General features: G+C 31.7%; 1 protein-coding gene across 4 annotated transcripts in view; it reads left to right on the forward strand.

Moving 5' to 3' along the window:
* The window catches only part of LOC143226466 (voltage-dependent calcium channel subunit alpha-2/delta-3-like), a 225,250-nt gene that overhangs the window by 186,082 nt on the left and 15,647 nt on the right, over positions 1 to 23,521 (forward strand). For 3 of the 4 annotated variants that reach the window (XM_076457479.1, XM_076457481.1, XM_076457482.1), the window contains 11 exons: positions 1,949 to 2,029; positions 2,636 to 2,659; positions 2,991 to 3,062; positions 3,518 to 3,579; positions 7,099 to 7,178; positions 7,326 to 7,371; positions 9,445 to 9,593; positions 10,810 to 10,909; positions 21,133 to 21,165; positions 21,513 to 21,626; positions 22,827 to 22,939. In XM_076457479.1, coding sequence (XP_076313594.1) covers positions 1,949 to 2,029; positions 2,636 to 2,659; positions 2,991 to 3,062; positions 3,518 to 3,579; positions 7,099 to 7,178; positions 7,326 to 7,371; positions 9,445 to 9,593; positions 10,810 to 10,909; positions 21,133 to 21,165; positions 21,513 to 21,626; positions 22,827 to 22,939 — 874 coding nt within the window. The remainder of the gene's footprint in view (positions 1 to 1,948; positions 2,030 to 2,635; positions 2,660 to 2,990; positions 3,063 to 3,517; positions 3,580 to 7,098; positions 7,179 to 7,325; positions 7,372 to 9,444; positions 9,594 to 10,809; positions 10,910 to 21,132; positions 21,166 to 21,512; positions 21,627 to 22,826; positions 22,940 to 23,521) is intronic. The other variant, XM_076457480.1, reaches the window with a different exon arrangement.

Here is a 23,521-nt window from a genome sequence, read left to right on the forward strand (position 1 = left end):
ATTGCAGAAGAACTGATTTTACCAGCTGCAGTGGATATGGTGAACATTATGGTTGGTGAATCTGCAGGAAGACTGCTTTCAAAGGTAACTTTATCCAACAGTACTATCATTCATAGAATCCAACACATGGCCAAAGACCTCAATGATCAGCTAACTGAAAAAATGAAAGGTAAGGAATTCAAGTTGCAGCTAGATGAGGCAAAGGATAGTAACAAGGATGCTCATTTGATTTGCTGCACATGGTTTGTGGATGGTGATAAAATTGTGGAGGACCTTCTCTTTTGTAAAAGTATCACTGCAGGTAGAAAGGCTCAAAACTTGTTTGAGATTCTTGACACTTTTATATGTGAAAACAACTTAGACTGGACTAAGTGCATTTGCATCTGTACTGATGGTGGTCGCACTATGTCCGACTGTTATGGAGGATTGCAGACACTCATATGAAGCAAAGCTCTTGATGTACTGTGGACCCACTACATAATCCACAGGGAAGCCCTTGCATCAAAGCACCTGAGTCCTCCACTAAATCTAATGTTGAAAGTGGTGAACTTTATAAAAAATTGGCCACAGAAGGCAAGGGTTTTTAAAATAAACTGTGTGAAGATATGAGATCTAAGCACACATCTTTGTTGTACTATTGTAGCTCATGATGGCTCTCCCATGGGAAGGTACTGTCCCATGTGTTTGAATTACAACAGGAACTCTACTCTCATTTTGAAGAAGAAGAATACGAACATGCTAAAAACTTCTTGGATACTGATTTTTAATCAAAATTAACACACCTGTGCAATCTCTTCAAAAAATTGAATGCGTTAATTCTCTCTCTGTAGAGAAGCAGCACATTCTGAAACTTGCAGAGAAGGTTTCAGCTTTTGGAAAAACGTTACTACTATGGAAAAGAAAAATGAATGAAGATGGTGACAAAGACTGTTTCCCCCTGTTGCAGCAGTTTGTTACATCCAGTGAAGTTGATATGACCCATGAACTAAAATCTGTTTTTGGGGAACACTTAAGACAGCTCAGTGACTGGTTTGAAAATTATTTTCCAGAAAATATGGAGAAGTTTGTGTGGATCCAAGACCCATTCAAGTTTAAGGCCTCATCTGAATTTACCTCTGCAGAAGAAGAAAATCTTACTGAGCTGTCTTATGACAAGACTTTAAAAACAGAACTTTGCAGCATGGAACTAACTGAGTTTTGCATATCAGTTAAAGATGAATATCCACTGCTAGGTGCTGAAGCTCAGCAAATTCTAATTCCACTTTCAAAGTCGTATCTCTGCAAAGCTGGGTTTTTAGCAGTTGCTGTGATAAAAAGCAAGTGCTGTGCAAAAATCAATGTGGAATGGGAAATGAGGGTGGTAATGTCCAATCTGAGTTTAAGGATTGAGAAGCTGTGCAGTGCTCAACAGGTGCACACATTCCATTAGTAATTGTGGTTATTTAAAAATAAAATAAAAATACTGTTTTTACTTTCAATTTACGTGTATTATTCTTTCAAACTGCTACTAAGCTGTTAGAACATAAATACTTATTAAGTATTAAGTTGTTTGGACCTAACTACTTGATAAACGGAACTGTTAAGTTTTTCTTTTTGCCTAGAGGCACCACGAAAAAATTGCTGAGACACTAAGGGTGCTGTGAACCGAGAAAGTTTGGGATACGCTGAACTAGATTAGTTTAATTTCTCCATTAGCCTGCCTTAATTTCCCCTTCTGTTGTGTATACCAGATTGCCTTGATTTCTTTCTAATGTCTTCATTAGATTATTCTTATTTCATCTTCTAACGTTCACCAGATTGCCTTAATTTCACCTTCTAATGTCTCTACAATACTACTGTAATTTGATATTTTAATTTCTCTACTAGACTCCTGTAATTTCAGTCTAGTGTTTAAACTTTAATTTCTTATTAAGTTATTCACACTATAATGATTACATTTTTGTTTCAGTTCCAGGATTTGTTAAAACCTGGCTACAGCAGTGTGGACATAACGGAGGTTGAATTACCAAACAATCAGCTTCTTGCACGAGTAAGTAATCACATCCAGTGAAAGATTATTTCAAGATATGTTATTTTGTTATTTCTAATAAATAAAATAAAACCTAGAAATATAGAAAAATACTTGTCTTTATCCTTTTCACTTATTTTTAATTTTTCTTTCTATAAATGGAGGCAAGGATGATTGTTGAACTCATTTGTTAGTACTTATAATAGCTAATATCAAATAAGCTTATTTAATTTTTTAATGAATGACATTATGTTGTTTATCTGTATAATGAATGATTATTCAAAGTTTAAAAAGCTGAATCACAGTTAGTAGATATTTTCAATTTTGCAATAAAAAATGTTATTTATCAAGTTACAAAATTAAATACATTTAAATTTTTAACCTATACAAAATTTTTTAAAATCATATTTCCTAGACCTTACATAACTTCATGTAAACTCAATTAAACATGATAGTGTTTTTTTTATACATTCATTTTTGAGGAATACTGTTCATTAATATTATTTCCTTATAAATTAATAGTTTAATATATTTATATGCATGTTATATTGTCAGTATTATGTTGTTATTTTATAATAATAATGATTGCAATTTAATATACATGTATTTTATTTTATATATATGTAGGAACTTGATGAGACCTTGCTCACTGTAAGTATTTTTTGGATGAGTAAATAAGATTTTGGCATACTAATCAAAATACATGTCATATTTTTGTAAGAATTGATATAGCATATTATGGATGTCGTCTTCTTGTGGTTCCCATAACAAAAAATTGAAATAAATTTAGCTGTCTTTTTAATGGATAATTTTCATAAAACCATTTTATTTTTGTGCAAGTAATTGTGTATCTATTTGTATTAATGTTTTTCTGAAATGTGATTATATTAATTAAGAATATTTACTAAATAGCCTTTTTATTCATTTAATTTGCATTAGAGGATAAATCATAATATTTTATCTAAATTCTTTTGACCCTTAGATTCGTAGAAATATGATTGACAGAAGGCTTGGGTGGGAAACACTTTCCGTGAAAGTTCATCAAGATAATATGGTAATTTTATCTCTTATGTGAGAATTGACAAGCATCAACATTTAGATAGGGTGCATATAATAAAATCAAATACTGCTTGTAAATTGATTTATTACACATATTATTTTATATTTGTGTTGTATGTTATTAAAACAATGAAGAAAAGGACATGCCTTTATCTCTTTTATGACTTACTTTCTGAAATCTAAGGTGCACTTGAAATGTATTTTATGCTTAATGGATTTTTATAATTCTTGCAAAGTAACTGGATTCTTTTAAAAGTTGTTTATTTAAAATAGAACATTCTTTTTTTGAAAACTTTGGAAGAGACTTGAAATTCTGTCCTTGTTTTGTGACAAACTTGTAATAACTCAAATTTTGTTTGTGTATTTTATGTAAAACTTTGTGTATTGCAGTTTGTACAATGTGAGGATTTCTCTTAGTTATCTAAAAATAATTAATTTCTTAAATTCTAGAGGAGAGTCGTCACTAGAACAAACAAGTACTACTATGCTCCAATAGATAAAACTCCTTTCTCGTAAGTTAATATCTTTCTAAAATACCATAATTAGTCATTTTATTTTATTTTAGGTCTTTTTACTACTACATCATCTTGGTAATTTTTTAAAATTATCCTTTTTATCTTTATGCATGTAATTGTTTTAAAAATTTTCATTCAGAAGTTTCTAGTAAATTGTGAACTTACAAACTTTTTAGTTTTCATGTGTGAAAAGGCATTTTATTTACTTATTTGAATATATTGTCAATTGATTGTTATGATGGTAAATTTGATATTTAATACTGGTTTTTGAACCTTAGACATACAAATAAGATGTAATTGTCTTTAATAGAAGTCTTTCACATATTGAATCAATTGTGTAAAATTCCAGTGTGTATTTCTCATTCAACTAGATTATCTGTTATTGTCATCATTTCAGTATAAAATTTCAAAATTATTATTTTAATCAGCTAATATGAAGTAATCCCTGCTGGCCAAAATCTTATAGCCAATGAACATAAAGAAAAAAATGTGCATTTTGCATTGTTAGACTCAACCACTTATTTGAGTGGAGCTTCAACAGATGAAAATAAGAAAAGGGAAAATAAAAATAATAAACTTTTTAGCATTTAATAGGGTAAATGTGAACACTAGGAAATTAGCCTAAATACTAGCTGGTCAAAAGTTTAAGACCATACTGAAACAAAGGGTTAATCGGTAAACACGTAACAAAATTTAGTCATTTGTGTTCAAGCATTAGCGTTGTCAACATTTCCTACTGACATCTCCTGTGCTACATTGGGTAAAAACATGGCAAAGGCTAAAAAGTTGATAGAGTTTGAACATGGTAGAATTGTTGAGCTGCAAAAGCAAGTTCTCTCTCAACGTGCCATCGCTGGTGAGATTGGGCGTAGTAAAACTGCTGTTGCAAATTTCTTACAAGACCCTGAGGGATACGGAACGAGAATTTCAATTGATCTGCTCAAGAAAATTTTGCCGGTGTTGAGCAGGAGGATTTGACGGGGTTGTCCGACAAGACACCAGCTAATCATCGAACTAGATTAAGGCCCTTATGGACGTGAAATGCAGGTCAAGAACAATAAGATGGCAACTACGAGAGAAAGACTTTAAAAAATCTTAAATATCTTCAAAGGCCATGCATCCTTCCACACCACAAAACAGCTCAATTAAGCTTTGCTGAGAAGCACCAAACATAGGACATAGAAAAGTGGAAGAAGGTTTTGTTCTCTAATGAGAAAAATATTTAACCTGGATGGTCCAGATGGCTCCCAACGTTACTGGCATGATAAGGATATCTCACTGGAGACATTTTGTACACAACACAGTGAAGGAGGTTCCATCATGATCTGAGGTGCTTTCTCCTTCCATGGAACAATGGAGCTTCAGGTTATACAAGGGCATCAAACAGCAGCTGGTGACATTGGCATGTTGGAGAGAGCATTCTTATTGACAGAAGGCCCTCGCTTGTGTGGAAATGACTGGATCTTTTAGCAGAACAGCACTGCAATCCACAATGTCCGCAGGACAAAGGACTTCTTCACAGCGCATAATGTGATTCTTTTGGACCATCCAGCATGTTCACCCAAACTGAAACCCATTGAAAATGTTTGGAAGTGATTGGTAAGGGAAGTCTATAGAAATGGATGTTCATTTCAAACAGTGCATGATCTTTGTAAAGCCATCTTCACCACTTGGAATAAAATTCCAGGCAGCCTTCTGCAAACATTCGCTTTAGCATGGTCGATATAAGCGTTTGCAGAATGCTGGCTGGAATTTAATTCCAAGTAGTATTCTGCTCATAACTTAAAATGTATCACAATTAGGCTAATAGATGTATAAGATATTATAAATATTATACTAACACACATCTACATAAATTCTTATGTAAATTAAACGACAAATAAACTGTTTATAAACAAATAATCAAAAATAGGAGGAGCAGAAAGTGTTCATACATTTCAGAACGTGTGAAAAAACTGGTATTCCCGTAAAGTTTTTGTTTAGTTTGGCAAATAAACTACGTTATACCAATTCAGAACTAGACACTGGGTTCATAATTATTGGAATTTAGCCAGCAAAAAATGTACCTGTGGCAATCTAGTGGCATCTCCATCATTATCTGCTTGGTCATCATGGCAAACAGTAAACATCTGTCCAGTGATTTAAAAAACCGAATTATTGTAAAATACAAGTCTCGTGTGTGTGTACTTTTCAAAGCATAATTACCAAGTTTAAGCTTACAGGATCAACTGCTAACCTCCCTCGTTCCGGACGGCCCACCAAAATTCCAGAGAGAACCAAGAGGAAGGCTTTCAGAGAAGTTAGTAGGAACCCTCGTATAACACGTAATGACACACAGAAACTGGGGTTCAAGTAAGCACCTCTACAGTTAGGAACATGTTACACTCTTCTGGGTTCAAAGCATGCCGTCCTCGTAAAATTCCATATTTAAAGCCTGTTCATTTAGAAGCATGATTGAGGTATGCAAGAAAGCATGTAGATAAATCCTTTACCTATTGGAAGAGTATTCTTTGGACAGACTAGACTAAAGTGATGTTCGCAATATTTTCCGTAAGAAGGGGAACGAAATCTTCCAAAGAAGACCATCCCTACAGTTAAACACAGAGGTGGCTCGATCATGCTATGGGGTTCCTTCAGCTCTTCTGGTGTAGGCAGTCTTCACCGCGTTAATGAAATCATGAAAAAAGAAGAGTACGTTGATATATTAGGCACTTGTATCAAGAATGATGCTCCGAACTTGCAGCTTGGGCATCGTTGGATCTTCCAGCATGACAATGACCCTAAGCACACATAGAAATATGTGCAATCCTGGTTGCAGAGGTACCATATAAGCGTTCTGGAGTGGCCATTGCAGTCCCCTAATCTCAACCCAATTGAAAACATTTGGCATGAGTTGAAGAGCAGAGTTCATCAGCGCCATTCAAAAAACTTGCAAGAGTTGGAGGCCTTCTGCAAAGAAGAATGGAAGAAAATACCAGTCAAGCACTCTCAAACAATCATGGAGGGCTATGAGGAGTGATTGTGCCAAGTAATTCACCTGAAAGGTTACACAACTGACCATTAAAGTAGATGCACAAACATATTCTGCCCCTCCTATGTTTGGTTATTTATTTATAAACAGTTTATTTGTCGTTCAATTTACATACAAATTTTTGTAGATGTGTGTTAGTATAATATTTATAATACACTGTACTTTCATTATCATAATCATGACACTTTTTAAGTTATAAGGAAAAAACTACTCACGACACAGGGGTACAAACACTTTCTGTCATAAGTGTATATATATATATATATACTGAATTTGGGTTAAATTCTAATATGGATAACAAATTTTACCATCTTCATATGTAATAAAGTTTTACAATTTTTTTGTGCATCAATTACTTTTATTTTAAAAATACATCAAAATTGGCCTTAAGATTTTGGCCAGCAGTGTATTACAATGCAATTATGTAATTCCTGTTCAACTAGACTGCCTATTGTTATAATGTTATGTAATTGCTGTTCAACTAGACTGGCTATTGTTCTGCCACAGCCATATGGAAATCATCAATTATATGGCCATGTTGAATTGAAGGGACTCTCACATGACTGTAAGTTTTTTCTTCAGCTTTTAAATTCAAACATGTATGTTTATTTCTTTCCAAGATATGAAAAATAGTTTTCCAAGTTGCATCCTTTAACATTTTATTCTCTTTCATTTCTTTATAATTTATTGTTGTTGTTCTTTTACAATATAGATGGTCATATTTTCCGTGGAAAAAACTGGCGGGTTCACCCTGACTGGTAAGTTTAGAATGAATAATACAAATGTATGTAATTAAATAAGCTATACAGAGAAGACATGCCTTTTTTTTCTCATCAGAAGTGAATTTTATAAAAAGTTGAATATTCCATAAATGTTTTTTCCTTCTTTTTCTTTTTTGTAATATGTTTTAGTTTTGTTAGATTGAATTTGATAATGGAAATTTGTCATTCTTCATTAATAGATTTAGGAGGATATTGTTATGAACTTGTGTTGTATTTGGGAATGTTTAGGGGGAAAAAAACTTGGTTAAGGAAAAGGTTGTGCATAACTAATTTTTGAAGCTGCCAATTCTTTCAAAAATTTAATAATTCCAGAACTGAAGAATACAAAGACAGTTGTATGCTTCACAAATATTTAATTTATTATAGCCTTGGTTTCAGGGGTGTAGAACATGCATTGGGGGGGGATGATTTTTGCAATCACTTATGTGGACTGTTCAATTTACAAATTGGTAATCTCTGATTACGTGAACCTGAAAGCTGTAAATATGCAGTCAGAGTAATCTTGTTGCCACGATACTTGCATGTATACTTAGGCCTACTGACTGATACTTACGAACTATCGCTCAGACCGAAAAGCTTAGAAGCATGCCTGTATTAAAGATGTACATTTCGGCTACTGAAAAAGCCTACATCGAGGCCTAATTATGTAATTCAATTGGTAAGAACACAAGAATCACAAGAACAAACACACAATTTGTAGGCCTGTGATACAATAAAACAATTCAACAGACCAAACTGAAGGGTGGGGATGATTGTATGCACCATACCCCCACCTAAAATGAAGGAGGGGATGTATACCCCCATCCCCCCAGGATCTACACCCCTGCTTGGTTTTTTGAGTAAAGGTAACTTCAGATGCTAGTGAAACATATAGTTCTCTTTGTTTTTCTCATTTCTATAATAGGTTGTATAGTTCAGCTTGAAAAGTAATTAAATATTCTTGTTAGAACTAAATTTTGTAAATAAATACAGGAGCTACAGTCTGTTAGTTCTCTGGGAATTCAAACAACTTTACTTAGAATTTGGGCCCCACAAAGTGCATCAGCAGTAAACCTGAGAGCATGCACTGCTAAAAACTGGTTTCAGTACTAATGATGGATATATGACAGACAGCCCATGATGTAGATTTGTGATAAATATTTAATAACCAATAAATATTAGAATTTGTAATTAGTAGTTTTAATTGCTGCATCTTATCAGAGGATATAATTCCATTTTTTTACAAGAACATATCATTTGTTCAATAACTTTGCAGTGTTTCATCTATAGTGCATTAAACAGTTGTGCATAGTTCATTTGCTCAGAATTTTGCACCTTGTTTCCAGTACCTATATCACTAGCTCAACAGACAACAGGTAACCCTGTTTACTTTGTTTAGGCAAAATTATTCTTTGTATACAAAAAAAAAGTAAAAAAACAAAACATATTTTAATATTATGTTTTTTTTATTAATGTAAGTCAGAGAACTTAGCATGTTGTTTTACTGATTTAAAATTTGTAACTGAACATGCAGATGCTTAAATTAGATTCTGACATATCTAATAAGAGATCATGTATCCTTGAGATGCTTAAATGACATTCTGGCATAGCTAGTAATAAATCATGTACTCTTGAGGAACTTAAATCAGTTCCAGTATAGCTAGTTGTAGATCATATATATCCTTGAAGTGCTTAACCCACTATTATCCATGGAAGGTTTTTTCACATTTCAGTAGTAATTCTTTGTCCATAATAAACTGGGTACAAGGCACTTTAAATGGGTGGAAATGATGTCTGGTATGTGTTAATACGCTGATGGAAATGATGTTTAGTATATATAAATATACAGGTGGGGATGATGTCTTACATATACAGCTGGAGATGATAAATGATGAATAAGATTCCAACATAGCTAGTGATAGACCACATATCCTTAGGGTGTTTAAATAGGATTCTGACATAGCTAGTTATAGATCATATATTCTTGAGGCACTTAAATTCTAAGTGTTTTATGTATGAATGTAATACTTTTTTCTTAGGTGTTGCTCATAAATAAATGTTTTGAAACAGGGTGTACTGTGAAAAACCTCCTTCTGAAGCTGCCCAAAATGAGAGTCCAGAGGATTACTTGCATAGAATATTTAAAGATTCTATTTCAACACAGAATTTCAAATGGAGAACTAGCAGTACTGCTCCTCCAATTTTTGATCAGCCAATATGTAAGTAGAAGTTCTAGTTTCTTAAAACTTTTAACCATCAATTTTGTTGGTTTTTTTTCAAGCTTATGAAATCTCTCAACTCATCTGTTAGTGGCATTTTCAGAAATTGTTTTTTATTTTAGTTTGATTTTTGACTTGATTTGTATTTGTTGGGAAAGACTTAAAAATGATGAACCTGTAAATATTATAAAATTAAGTTAAAATAAACCATTGTTTGTGTTCCTTCTGTAATTAAATATTTTCTTAACTTCATTTCTCTTCAGAAGCTCACTAAATATTTAAGAATCCATCTTCACATTTGGTCATCAGAATGTATTTGATATAGTCAGTTGTTGTGATGAGTGGTAGATGAAGTTATAATATACTTAATTAAGGCATAAGTAGGGTAACTTTTGAGCTTTAAAACTAGTGAAAACAATTAAAGATTTTTAGTAATAACAGTTACTTGATTTCATTTATGTAAAACTATTAAACCACATGTTTTGCCACCAGATCATTAGGGTAATTACTAGTTGATGTTTCAATTTACATTTAGAAATTAACTGCTTTACCATATTAAGCATTCTTTGTAGGTTATTCTACTGTATTATGTTACTATTTGAGATAATGTTTAGACATTAACATATCTCATAGTCTTAAAACACACAAGGTTTACCCCTGAAGAAGAAAGTCGTTTCAAAAGTACTCATTTATGGGTGTGTTTTTTTTTTTTTTATCAAGACTTCGTCAACCTAAGTGTTTTTCTAACATCATGAACAAAGTGTGACATCATCACACAATTTGTAGGTTTAAAACTATCATGACAGTTTAACATAATCATATTAGCTATTGTTTCAAAAGGATTCCACTATCAAGGTTCTAACTACAGGATATTCTTCATAATTTTGTTTTAGGTGAGTGGAAGCAGCATCTAGATGAAAGGTTTTGTTAGTTAAAATTACAAAAGAGAGATATACTGCTAGTTTATCAAGTTATAGTGCACTGAGTACTAATAGTCAGACAAAATAGTAGGAGACAAGACGTAATGCTGGTTTACACAGTTTTAATACACTAAGTACTTCTAGTCAGTTAAAACTATAGGAAGCAAGATATGGTGCTGGTTCACAAAGTTTTAATACACATAGTGTTGCTATATATAATTCAAAAATTGTAGATATATGTCCAGTTTAACATGCTGTATTACCTCAGATTCATGCTCTACATTTCTGACTTTCAGGTGAAAAAGATCTTCTACAAAGTCTGGTTTTTGATGCCAATGCTACTAATGTTAACCTCAGTCAGTGTGCAATGCCACCAAAAACTGAAGAAAAGTTTGAGTAAGTGAACATTTAGTTACAGATTTGTGTGATTGAAAGAGATACAGGTTCAAATTAGGAACATGAAAAAGAAAGTAGACACAGAGTTTACTGTCTTTTTTTCAATATAATTCTTAACAAAAGATGACACTAAATTTTAATATTCAGGAGTATTTTAACAGTAATTTCACACATCCATCACTATTGTACGGTATAACTGTTTACATTTTTTTATAGTACAGATTGGTTATAAATAGTTTGGCATTCATGTGCTAGACAATATCCTCTAAGGCATAAATTCTTTTATTGCTATATGGTAAAATATCTGGCATTGATAACAGTTCTAAGAACCATACATTCTACTAAAAACCATTAAAATGATGTTTCCTTATTATTTAGCTTAGCTGTAACAAGAGTCTGTGAGACAAAATATGCTATAACTTTCTCTGTTTCTACTCAAAACCGTGAAGCAGAGTTTATCAGAACACTACATAAAACATTCATATATCTCATAAAGCTCAAGTATCTCTAGAAATTTTAAGGGTAGTGCACCGTCCTGCAATGTCAGAATTATTTTTCAAGAGGTAAAGACTGAGCCAAGGAGATTTTACCAAGCAGATGATGTAGCTAATTAAGATAAAAAAAACTAATGAAAGCCAAATGTCTTAGCTGTCAACTCAAAGTAGTAATTTTACTTGGACTCTTGGGCTGTGCTGGTCAGGTTTTAAAACCTATAACCTATTTATTACCAATTGGTTTAGAAGTGATGAATTACTATGAGTCTTACTGTGTTAAAAATATTTTGAAATGAAAAGTGGAAAGTCGCTTTTAGCATACTGTTTATTATATTTAACAAATAAATCCAGTTTTACCAACCAGTTTACTGTAACTATGCTAAAGGAAGTCAGATAACTTAAAATTACTAGTCTGTTAACAATTTTAACATTTTTTTACATTCTGTTCTAGATCTTTCAAAAAATAATAATAATGTATAAGTAAGCTATTCAAACAGAATGAAGAACAAACTTCAGTGAATCTTGCATGCAATAAAAATTGTGGCTCTCCAGTGGCACAGCAATATGTCTGCAAGCTTACAATGTTAGAAACCAGATTTCAAGACCTGTGATGAGCAGAGCACAAACAGCTTATTGTGTTGCTTTATGCCTAACTTCAAACAAACAAAGAATAAGAAATATTTGTGACAGCAAACTGTTGCATGTGATTGTAAATCTCAAGAAAAGATTATTTCCGATATAAAAAACAACAACATAGGATCCAGAAAGTATGAAACCACAATAATCGTGAAAAGTTATAATGAAAAGAATAATTAACGGTTTTTAAATAATTTAATAAAGGATTCAGCTTTTAATAAAAATTAATATTTGATTAGTTGCACCTAATTTTTATGCTTATTTGTTGGAATTGGAGAAATTTTATGAATCTTTATGAAAAAGGAAATTCAATATGACTTCTATTGTTTAAAACATAATTTCCACTTTTCTTTGCTTCAAGTTTAATTAGAAAGAAATTGATATGAAACACTTAAAATGTAACTGGAAATTTATCAGATTTTAAGATGAGAACCATAACTCATCCTTTGTTTGTAAATATAAATATTTATTATTTTGGATTTTTATAGTAAAGTTGTTTTTTTTTAAGGATATGTCTGTGTGAGCTTAAAAACATTTGATTAAAAGAAAGTATTTGAAGTCAGCTTTATATAAATTTCAAATATGTATACCAGAAGATGTTTTTATTTTGAATATTGATATGTATTATTTTTGTGATCTGTTTGGAAATTCAGTAGTGTTTATATATTTAAAATATTTATTTGTCATTTATATGATACTACTATTTTTTTCTATATGTAAATAAGTTGTACATATATATTTAGAACCTTAAAATTCTCAAAATTAATGGATATATAATAAATATATACTTGACCATTAAAGAATTGTCTTATAAGTAGCATAGTCTTCTTTAAATGAGAAAAGAATAAAAAAGATGTATTAGGTAGATAAACAGTAATAGTAAGAAATGTGTAAATTCAAATAGTTAATAGTTTGTAACTATTGTAATTTTGTTTTATCCTTTAGCAATTTAATATAATTTATAGAGACTTAAAACATTTCCTGCCATAGTATAATGTTCTGGGACAACCTTAAACCTGGTTATGGTGGATTTTTTTTAATATATATAATCGTTATAAAAGTGTGCTTATATTAGCTTATAGCCCAAGAAGGCACCAAAGTAAGGTACGTTGGAGAAAAAGTACAGCTATGTATATCTGTTTTTCCTTTTCATTATTTTTGAGATGTTAGTTTTATGTATATGAAATACAATGCATTTAAAATCAATGATTTAATGTGTTTATATGTAATAATTGTTTTGTAATTGTCAGTGATTTAATTACTTTTGAAACAGTAGCACAGGAATGTAGAGATCACAATCACCTCCCCTCCTATCACACACACACATATGTAATTTAAAGGGAGTATCCAAGACTGGCACCAGTCACCATTAGACAGAAAAATTCTATGAGAGCCACAAGGACAATGAAATTTCAATGTAATGGCTCTTAAGTTTTATTTGTTAAAATTCTCAAAACAAAAAAAAACATTATTTCTTAAGTTATTCTGTAACAGTACTCTTCATTTCTAAATTATTTCTGACAAATCAGGTTTTATGACATTAGGAGTTCCTATGCTACTGGTTTGAAGCCATTAAATTATATAAAAAGCTTAAGATGCAAGAATTAATATGGTTTGTAATTTTTCTTCTTTATTTGTTGTGCTGACCTTATTGAAAAAAGAAAAGCTTTTAAACAGTTTATTCATTGACTTGCATGTTGTTTTTCAAAAGTGTGAGGTTTTGTAATATCTCATTATGTAATATGAATTGTGGTTGTTGTGATCAATTTTGATTTATGTTTTTGTTGTTGAAAATAATCAGGAAGTTTAGTTTTCAAATACTTTTCATATGTTTAAAATTTGAAAATACACTTGTGCAAAAAAAGGAGGAGAAGAGGGTCAATATTTCATACTTCAATTGTTTTTAACCAAAGACAGATTACGTTGAAGTATTGATATGTTTTATAAACATTATTTCTTTACAAAATACTGTGAAAAAAATCAGTTTCTTGAGAATATATTATTAGTTACAACCTTTGCAAAATAAATATAATGAACTTTGTTTACAGTGGCAAGAGTTAGGGTCTAACTGAATCAGGTTATTTGAAAGGGTTTTTATGTCAAAATAAGATATCTAGTAATTACTGCAAATGGACCATTCTAACTTTTATACAGATTTGGCATCTTTGGAATGTTTGGTAGCAAATGATATTTAGGAGGGGGGATATATGATGTTCTACTTTTAGTCAGTGCAATGTCAAAATTTTAATGGAGGTGTCCTATCCTATATTTCAACCAGTGTAATGTCAAAATATTAGCAGGTTATTCCATTCTGTCCTTCAGTTGATTAAAATGCCAAGGTATTAGTGGAGTATCCTGTCCTATCCTTCAGCTAGTACAATGTCAAGATGTTAGAGGATATGATGTCCTTCAATTGGTACAATGTCAAGCTCTTTGCCATCATGTGATGGTTTAAGACAGTGCTTGATGTACATGTTGTCTAAGGGAATCTAAAATGCTTTTAATTGTATTTAGATCAGGATATTTTTTCTGGCAGTGCTTGACCTCTGACATTGAACAGTAATGGCAGTAAGATCTATGTGTATCTCCATATCAATGCCTCCCATACTGTAACTGTATGGCAGTAAAAACAATCTTATTCAATAATGTTACACATAGCAATCCATTCTTATCACTACTAGATCTCCAAGTGTGAACTAATCGATCTTTGACACAGGCACAAAACGTGGATTTGTCATTCACATTGTTGCTGATAATTCTGGTGAATCACAGCTAAAGTGATTAATAAGCACAGTGCTATGGAACAAGCTAAAAGACAGAAGCAAGTTTTCTTAGTTCCAAGTCAGACTAATGAATTTTGTTTCTCACTGTTTGGTTAGAGATAATCACACTTCAATTGCTGTTCTGAAATTATTATGGAGTTCTTAGGTAGTGGATAGGGAGTTCCCAATTACTGTGTTCTGCAGTTAGTGAGTTATATTGTATATCCACATAACCTTTGCATTATGAACCTGCATATAACAAAATCTACTACTGGTCCCTATATTTGTCGTGTTTTCAATGTTTAAATAAAACTGCTTTTACTTCCATCAAAAACTTCTCCCTACCACCAGTAGATATTATGTTTGGCACTTAGTTATGTGGAAATAATAATAACTAAAATAAAAGTAAACATCAAAATAGCCATTCATCAGATTTAAAGACAAAATAGAGATTGTTACAAAGTACAAAAATACATTATGGCAATCATGCATTCTCACATTAGGACTCGTGAAATATGCTTTACAAATGTCATATTGATTTTTGGTTTGGCATTCAAATGCAGTTTTTTAGACCAACACCTTTGTCATGTGGTATATAATGTTAATTATGTTTTTTATTAGGTTTTCTAATTGTAGCATTAGTCATCTCAATGGCATTTATATTTGTACTTATGTTGAAGCTTATAAACATATCCAAATAAATGTCTGTTTGGTGTATGCTAAATACATAAATTATTTAGATATACCAGATCAGTTTAACACCCAAGCTGTGGGTCAATGACATTAAATAATTTGGAGGATTAGGTGAGATTCTGTGGAATGTCATGATTTCCAGTATTCAAGTTAGAACCAAAACATTTGTACTCTGCTAAAGGGCTTGATCTTTTGTCATCAAAAACTGCACTTTATATTTCAAAAGAACATTTCTTTCACATTCATGAAGATGCAAAGTTTAAGAGATTATTGCTGGATTGGGTTTCTTTTGCCCAAAATAATCCAAGTGATCACGTTCAGGTGTAACCATCTTACAGCAGCAAGTAAGTTTTGTTGAACTTCCTTGACTGTCTCTGATCTCATGAAAACTGCAGAGGAAATAGCTTTGTAGAGCTGAGAAGCCAGATTTTGTATTGCCCAACATGTGCAACCTCTACCATGTTTTGTGTACACTTTTGGGTTGTGGTGTGTTTTTTTAACTCTGTAATGACTGGAAACTAGTGATACATTTGGTCACATTTGTGGGCAATTCAAATTTAATATGTTACAAAAGACTTCAAATCTCTCTTCTTCTTTTTTTTTTTTTAAGTATCAGAAAGTTTTGTTAGGGAACAGCCTACTAAATGTGTCTTCCTGATTTGCATACTTGGTGTTAAGTCCAACTATCCAATGTTTACTTGATGTTACCTTGATAATGTAAGCTATGAAGTTTGGAAATTAACTGAAGTTTTTTATAATCCATTTTCAATATACTGAGAGTTTAAATTTAGAAATGAAGTACCAGAAGAAATATTACTGGTTGTTTTTTTTTTACATTTTTCAAATAATTGTTACTTATTTCATTAAAAATACTCAAGGCTATTTTTTCTACTGAATAATAAGTTAAAAATTATAGAATTAATATATATATTAACTATTGTGGTTGAATAAAGATAGCAGAATAAAGGTCAGGTATGTTGACACTCACTTTATTCTCATTTTTAAACTGCATTCCTCTGATGAAAAAATTATGTGCATTTATCTTGACAGAAAGAAATAGAGAAAATAAGTTTTTTCAAACAATTTGTTTTGTTTCTAAGCTAATTGAAAATACAGTACTTCATTGAATAACAATGGCTAAGCTAAAACTTTAATTTAGTTTCAGTTTTAATACAAAGAAATTTTGAATATTCACTATTGGTCATGATCAATTCAGACAGCTTCAAACTCCAGAAGATCATAGTAGTAATTTGCTACTGTTTACATAATGATCTTTTAGTTGATCTTTATTCAAGCATTATTACTTGTCTGAATAATCAAGATTTTCTTCTAGTTGCTCATAAGGGAATTGGTAAGTTGTTTTCTCATTTCAGTTCTAGCATTCAGGAAACAGGTATGTCCATTTGTTTTGTTCTTTTCACAGACGTAAGTTGATCCACCTTGACTAAACCCACAGAGTTGGAGAGACTTTCTGAAGGACTTGCATCATCTAATAACATTGAAATGAAAAGTAACTGATGGTTAAAGACAATGTATCAAACTATTCATGTGACTGAACCATTTTATATACTAACTTCCTCGTGGTTAAGAATAATATATCTAATTTTATTTCTTTCAAATGCACATTGACTGAGAACCAGAAAAAATAATTTAAAAACTAGCATAGTCGTTAATTGACTAGAAATACTTCTAATTAACCTATACACCAGAAAGTTGTAGCATAATGATTTAATTGCATTGAAGCAATCCTTAGGTACTTTTGCATTAAAAACCACTTTTTTTGGCCATAATACAAATTTTGAACTGAAAGAAAATTTTTTTCTATAAAGATCTCCATTTACTAAATGGAGTAAGTTTAGTGTTTTAAATGTTAACATAAGCTTTTAAATGAATGTTAGATCTAAACTTATTGCAACCCTTCATCAGACTAGGTAGTTTTTAATAATATAGCAGAATATTGTTAGATATACATGACTGTTTATGTTTAATTTGAGTATTATAATTTAGACTTTGATAGTTAGTTATTTTTAGAAGCAACATGTTATGGTAATTGTTTACATAACTGTTTACCATGGGTAGAAGAAGAAATTTTGGATTAGTCAGCCAGTCAAAATAATGTGAAAAGCATGCCAACTTTTGAAAAATGGGATTCTGATATTGAATTTTGTGCTAATTTTACTATAATTTATTGAAAGGATTAATAATTTACAAGTACATTTTTATGATTTGAAAAAATAGTTTCTCACTGGCATTTATTTTCACCATAGTTATAAGCAAGCACAAGCATTGTACACTCACAGATTACACATGTAATTTATTATGCATTTTTATACTGATTCATACATACTACCTAGAAACCATTTTTGAAGTGCAAGTTAAAGTAAAAACCCTACAGTTATTGTAACAAAATGTTGGTCTTTTGAATCTGCTTCAGTGCATATGTTGTAGTGTATTTCATTTGTTGAGAATTAGCATCATGTTGCTAGAACTTTCTGAGTTTTGCATTGGTTTAAGTATGTATTATTGCATCAGAATATATATAGTATTATGTGCAATATTCTAGACTGCATTATCATCAGTTTAGAGATAAACAGTATATGTATAGTGGCAATTTTAAAGTGTAATTTTCACAGACTGCATTGCCATAACAGACTAGGGAAAAATAATTCACATTACAAGATTTGTTCCAAAATAACTGAACCAGCTTCTGCAGAATTTGGCAAAAAGTCTATAATTTTTTAAAGGTCTGGATACAGCTGTGGTAACAAACAGTGTAAAAAGAAAGACAAAAAGGAGAGAGAGACTGGAAGGAGAGACAGTAAGAGCACAAATTGAAATTATTATGCTCATCCATCAGAAAGATGAAAGACCCAAGAATGACAGTTGGGTGAGAACCAGCTAACTCAAGCTGCCCAAATTAGATGAACAGAGAGAGAACATGGACATTTTCCTGGAGAGGTACAAATGATTGGTACAAAGTCAGAACTGAGACAAAAGCAACTGGGCAATCTGCCTCAGTCCCTTTCTCACAGGAAACCACTTACAAGTATATGCAGCCATGATGCCATGTACTATGGTATATTTAAAGTGGCCTTACTGAAGTGCCATGAACTTAATTGATAGTGGAGAAAGTGTATTTCAGTATGTGGCACATTTGTGGTGATTCTTCACAAGATGGACTGGCATGGTAAAGTGTGAAAATAGTTTTGAAGGAATGGCAGATCTACTGATACATGAATAGTTCATGATCACATGCTCCACTGACATGACACTGTTCTGAAAGAAAGAGCTCTGAAAGATGTGGACAAAACAATCAATTTGTCAGAACAGTATATGGAAGCTCCTGAAGGGAGTATAAGTAGCAAGTCCAAAAATAAGTAATCAAAGTCAAAATCTGGGATGGCTGACCAGTAGTGGAATGCCACAAAAGGTGGCAAGAAAAGGGAGAAGAGATGATATGCTTATTATAAAGTGGAGCATATTGCAAATGGGTGCAAGTCCATCACCAACAAGCAACAGCAGAAATTTCAAAATAAAGCAACCAAAACTACCTACAAAGATGGTGCTGGTAGTATAGAAGAAAAGAGTGATAATTACCATGGACGGTACTTCCAGAAGAAACAGAAAACTCATCAGATTCACCACAAAAAGGAAGTACTATCACCATGATTAATAGTCAGCTCAAGTTAGAAAATAGGTCAACAATGTCAGTGATGATTGGAACATATGACAAATGCTGAGAGGTGCCAGTGAAACACAACATACCTGTAGGTGAAGGCTATGTTGGGGATAAGAAAGTGAAAAATCCTACAAGAAGTGCAGCATTAAGAACCATTCTAGTATCTGATGATCAGATAATGGGGAAGGTATATTTATATGGGACAGTGAGGATGTTTTCCAAAGCAAAAATAAAGGTAGATGTTCCATATTATGTGGGAAATCTTAGGCTATATGTATGAAGGCACCCATCTACAACTTGATTAGCAATATACCAGGAAGTAGAAGTTTGGAGAAACCAGACTGATGAGACGTCTGCAGTCACCACTAGACCTCAAGAAAAGAAAAACAAACAAGACATTAAGTTCCTGCAAGTCTCAAAAGGTAATATCCAAAATATAGGTTTACAGAAAATGAGAAAAGCATAGAAGAAAGACTTTAGTGTAGAAACTTTGGGACAATGCCTAAGAGAAAGTCAAGCACAAGATCAAAGAGAAAGGAGCCTACAGAATAGGGGACTGGAATAGAATTCTTTACCAGATCTATAAAAGTAGTTTTACTGGGGAAGTTAAATAGATCATAGTAACAACAGAATGCCAGACTCACATGAGGAAGTTGGCTCACAAGTTGATTGTGGTAGGACATTTTGGAGAAAAGAAGATGGGAGACAAAATTACCAGCAACTTCTGTTGGCTGGGAGTTATTGGAGATGTGACCAGATACTGCAAGCCATGTAACATCTGCCTAAAGACAATACCTAGAAGCCAATATATGACACCAGATGAGATGCCTCTCACAGAAGAGCCATTCAGCAAAGTAGTTGTGAACTTGATCAGACCACTAGTACCTGCATCCAAAAAGGCAATCAGGATATGCTGACAATTGTCGACTGTGTGACACATTAATTAGAAGCCATAGCACTGACTAAGATAGAGACAGAGAGAGTAGCAGAAACCTTTCTAGAAATATTATGTAGAGTAGGCTTTCCAAAAAGAGACTTTAGTGATAAATGTTTTGCCACTCTGTACAACATCAAATGTAATAGATTTTGTGAGAATTTGGTGGAATCTTAAAAAAAAATATGCTGAAGAAATGTTAGGAGAGACCATGGGACTAGGACAGGTACTTGGAGGCAGTATTATATATGCTTACTGAGAAGTCTCACACTTGTCAATTGTGTTTTGAAACAACTGAAACAGACTATGTGGACTTTGATTAAAAAAAAAAAAAGAGAGAAAAGAAAATTCTTTATGCTTTGTATACAACTGTGATAACCAACAGTGTAACAAATATTTATATATATATGATTAATTTGGAATATAATATTTTAAAACAAGCATACTGTGTTGCTGTTTGTTTATAGTTGAAATGTATCATCAACAAGTCACAGACACCTACTGTAACTAATATGGCCTTATATAACCTGACACATGTATGCATTTAAACTGAGTTATTCAACAGAAATATCCTTCAAATGCAGAGTTGAACACTTCTAAGAAAAAACGTTTTTAGCAATATATTGTTGTTTTACCTAAACAATTAGAATAGAAAGGTACAGAATTACACAAGAAGCTGTAACTATTCAAGATAGAAAAACATTACTTAAGAATTAAAAATTTTCAAAAGTACTTAACAAGCTGAGCACACAAATTAATGTAAATCATTACTTAGTCATACGATGTGCATATCTGTTGTGAAAATACATGCATTGTCATGTACGAGCAACTCAGTTATAAGGTTAGAAAGACCAAATATTGAATATTCTGAAGAAGAAATCAAAATCAATTTGCTGTTTTATTAGTTTCGAAGAAGATCCAAGTCAATGCAGAAAGTCTTTTCACTCATGTGGTTGGTCCCTAAGGCTGTCCCACACTGAATGAATATATTCAACTAATTCTTTCTCCCTTAATTTAACCATAAGCCCACTATTTCTGCTACTGGTCCTGCTTCCCAGGTAAAGTCAACTTATCATTTCTTTAGTCTCTCCACATTTTAAGGAAGACTTGGTAAATTTGACTGAAGGACAGCTTATTTGAAAATATGTAAAGATGAAAAAAAACTTCTAGTGTAGAAATACAAGTAAAGTAACAGGAACAAGATTTCATAAATTTTAAAAACAAAATAATAACTAATTACTAGTGTTAGTTTGTTAAGCAGAATTTTCAATACTTACAGATTTTTAAACTAAAAATAGAAACTTAAATTAAAAGTAGTTTTCTTTAATCTTTCAAGAAACATTATATTTAAAAATATTCAGAAAATCTCAGATTTTGACAACTGGAAATCTTGGTATACCAACAGAGAAAAGGTGTTGAAAATGTTTGGGATGGTAACTACCTTTGTAGCAACTCGTAGTGGGTTTATGAGGTTTGAGAATCATCAAACCCCAGAAGAGAGAGCCAATAACACAGACAGGTTGGTTCTTGGAATACTCTCCTAAATATTCACATATTTTCTTTGAACAGTATTGAAGTACTGTGATAACCAAAAGTTTGAGTATTTCATAAAATGTCTTATTGATAGTAGCTAACATACTAACCTTTTATTTTGGAATTAGTCTTTGTTTTGTGAGAATCGGAAGTGTGGTTGCTAAAAGATACTTTATTATCAGTACTAGCTTTTTAAATCATGGTCACCTTTGGTTTTGTGAGAAGGAGATATATTGGGTGAGTAGTTTAAATAACTAAGAAGTGTCTTACTAGTAACAGTAGTATCTGTTGTTTAACCCTTTAAATCAGGATCAGCCTTTATTTTCTGAGAGGGGGGAGCATATTAGTTGGGTATTTTCAATAGCTAAAAAATTACCTTTGAAAATGCTTAGTAATCCAGTCCGTTCTCTAGCTAAGTTCATAAGAGAGTGCATTTAGACTTCTTTGTGGTCAACAGGGTCAAGTTCCAGGTAGTGCAGGGTATCACAGCAATAATATATTACTTGAGTATTGCTACTACTACAACAACTCAACAACACTGTTTAAGTTTCTCAATAAGAGAAATAATATTATGCTAGACAAACTGCATATGATATATTGAGACTTTATAATAGCAGTTGAATATTAGTAAAAAAGACAAACAAGTCTTTAGAATTACAATTGATAAAGTTTAAAGTACTTAACATATTACTATACATTAATCAACTAACTAAAGAAACCAAATATTCATTTGCATAACAAATGATAAGGCTGAATGAGGAGGACAATACAATGTACAAAAAATGTAATCCAAATGTATTTGATGTAATATCTAGTATGTGAGTGTAAAATGATAATAAAAATTGATCTCATCTATTCTAGGCATAGTTAAGAGTGTCTTTTACTTCTGTAACAATCAAATTACAATAAAATTTATGTTAATGAGGGAGACCCTTTTTCTTAAGATTTTACCACAAATATAAAAATAACTGCCAACTCCAAGAAAGTTGGTAGTTATATTTCCAATTCAGTCTTGTTACAAGTTTCCATTATGACATTTTGCTTTATATACAATTAACATATTTTAATTCTGATGTCCTCATGTCAGTAGAGTGGTTCACAAGTCTTGTTTATATATGCAAATAAAAAACAAAAAAAACTCAATTCATTGTAAAAGAAGTAAATATTTATTTTTAAATACTTTCAGGCCATTCTATGATGTTCATACAAGGGCTATTGATGAATTGTTCTACAAGAGAGCTGTTGACTTCTATAGTGTTAATTCCTCAGCATTTGTGTACTCTGTGCCTTTTGATGCAGGTAAAAACATTATATAACAGTTCCTATTTTTATATTTATTAGTCAGTTAAATTAAATCTATATTTCTTTTTGCAGTATTTTTTTTGCTGCTTTTGTTTTTTTAAATAGGAAAATGTGTTTAGAAAATATACAATATTCACTCTGTAAAATTGATCACATGTGAGCTATAAGAATGTTTATCATTTTGTGACCCAGTAGACATTCCTCTTGATATTTTAAATACCGTACCTAAGTGACATTCCCCTTAAATGTTGAAATAATGTGGAGACTGATTAGGCAATTTATCTTTTTTTTCCCTCATATTTGTATTTAAAAATAGACCTCTAGTGGAATTTATCACTAGTGATTTTGTAACCAAGATAGAAGCTTACTTTTTTTTTCTGCTTTTCTCTTTCATCTTTGAATGTTGGTACTGCCTTATAAATACAAAAACAAAGACACAAGTGCTGTGTTTTATTTATCCTTAATAAGAACTAATACTAATGTGAAAATACAATAAAAAAGGAGGCCATAAAAATTACCTATATGCTGATCTTTAATTAATACTGTTATAACCTTATGAATACAAAACTAACATAACAT

The sequence above is a fragment of the Tachypleus tridentatus genome, chromosome 9 (genome assembly GCF_004210375.1).
Source record: "Tachypleus tridentatus isolate NWPU-2018 chromosome 9, ASM421037v1, whole genome shotgun sequence".
Lineage (NCBI taxonomy): Eukaryota > Metazoa > Arthropoda > Merostomata > Xiphosura > Limulidae > Tachypleus > Tachypleus tridentatus.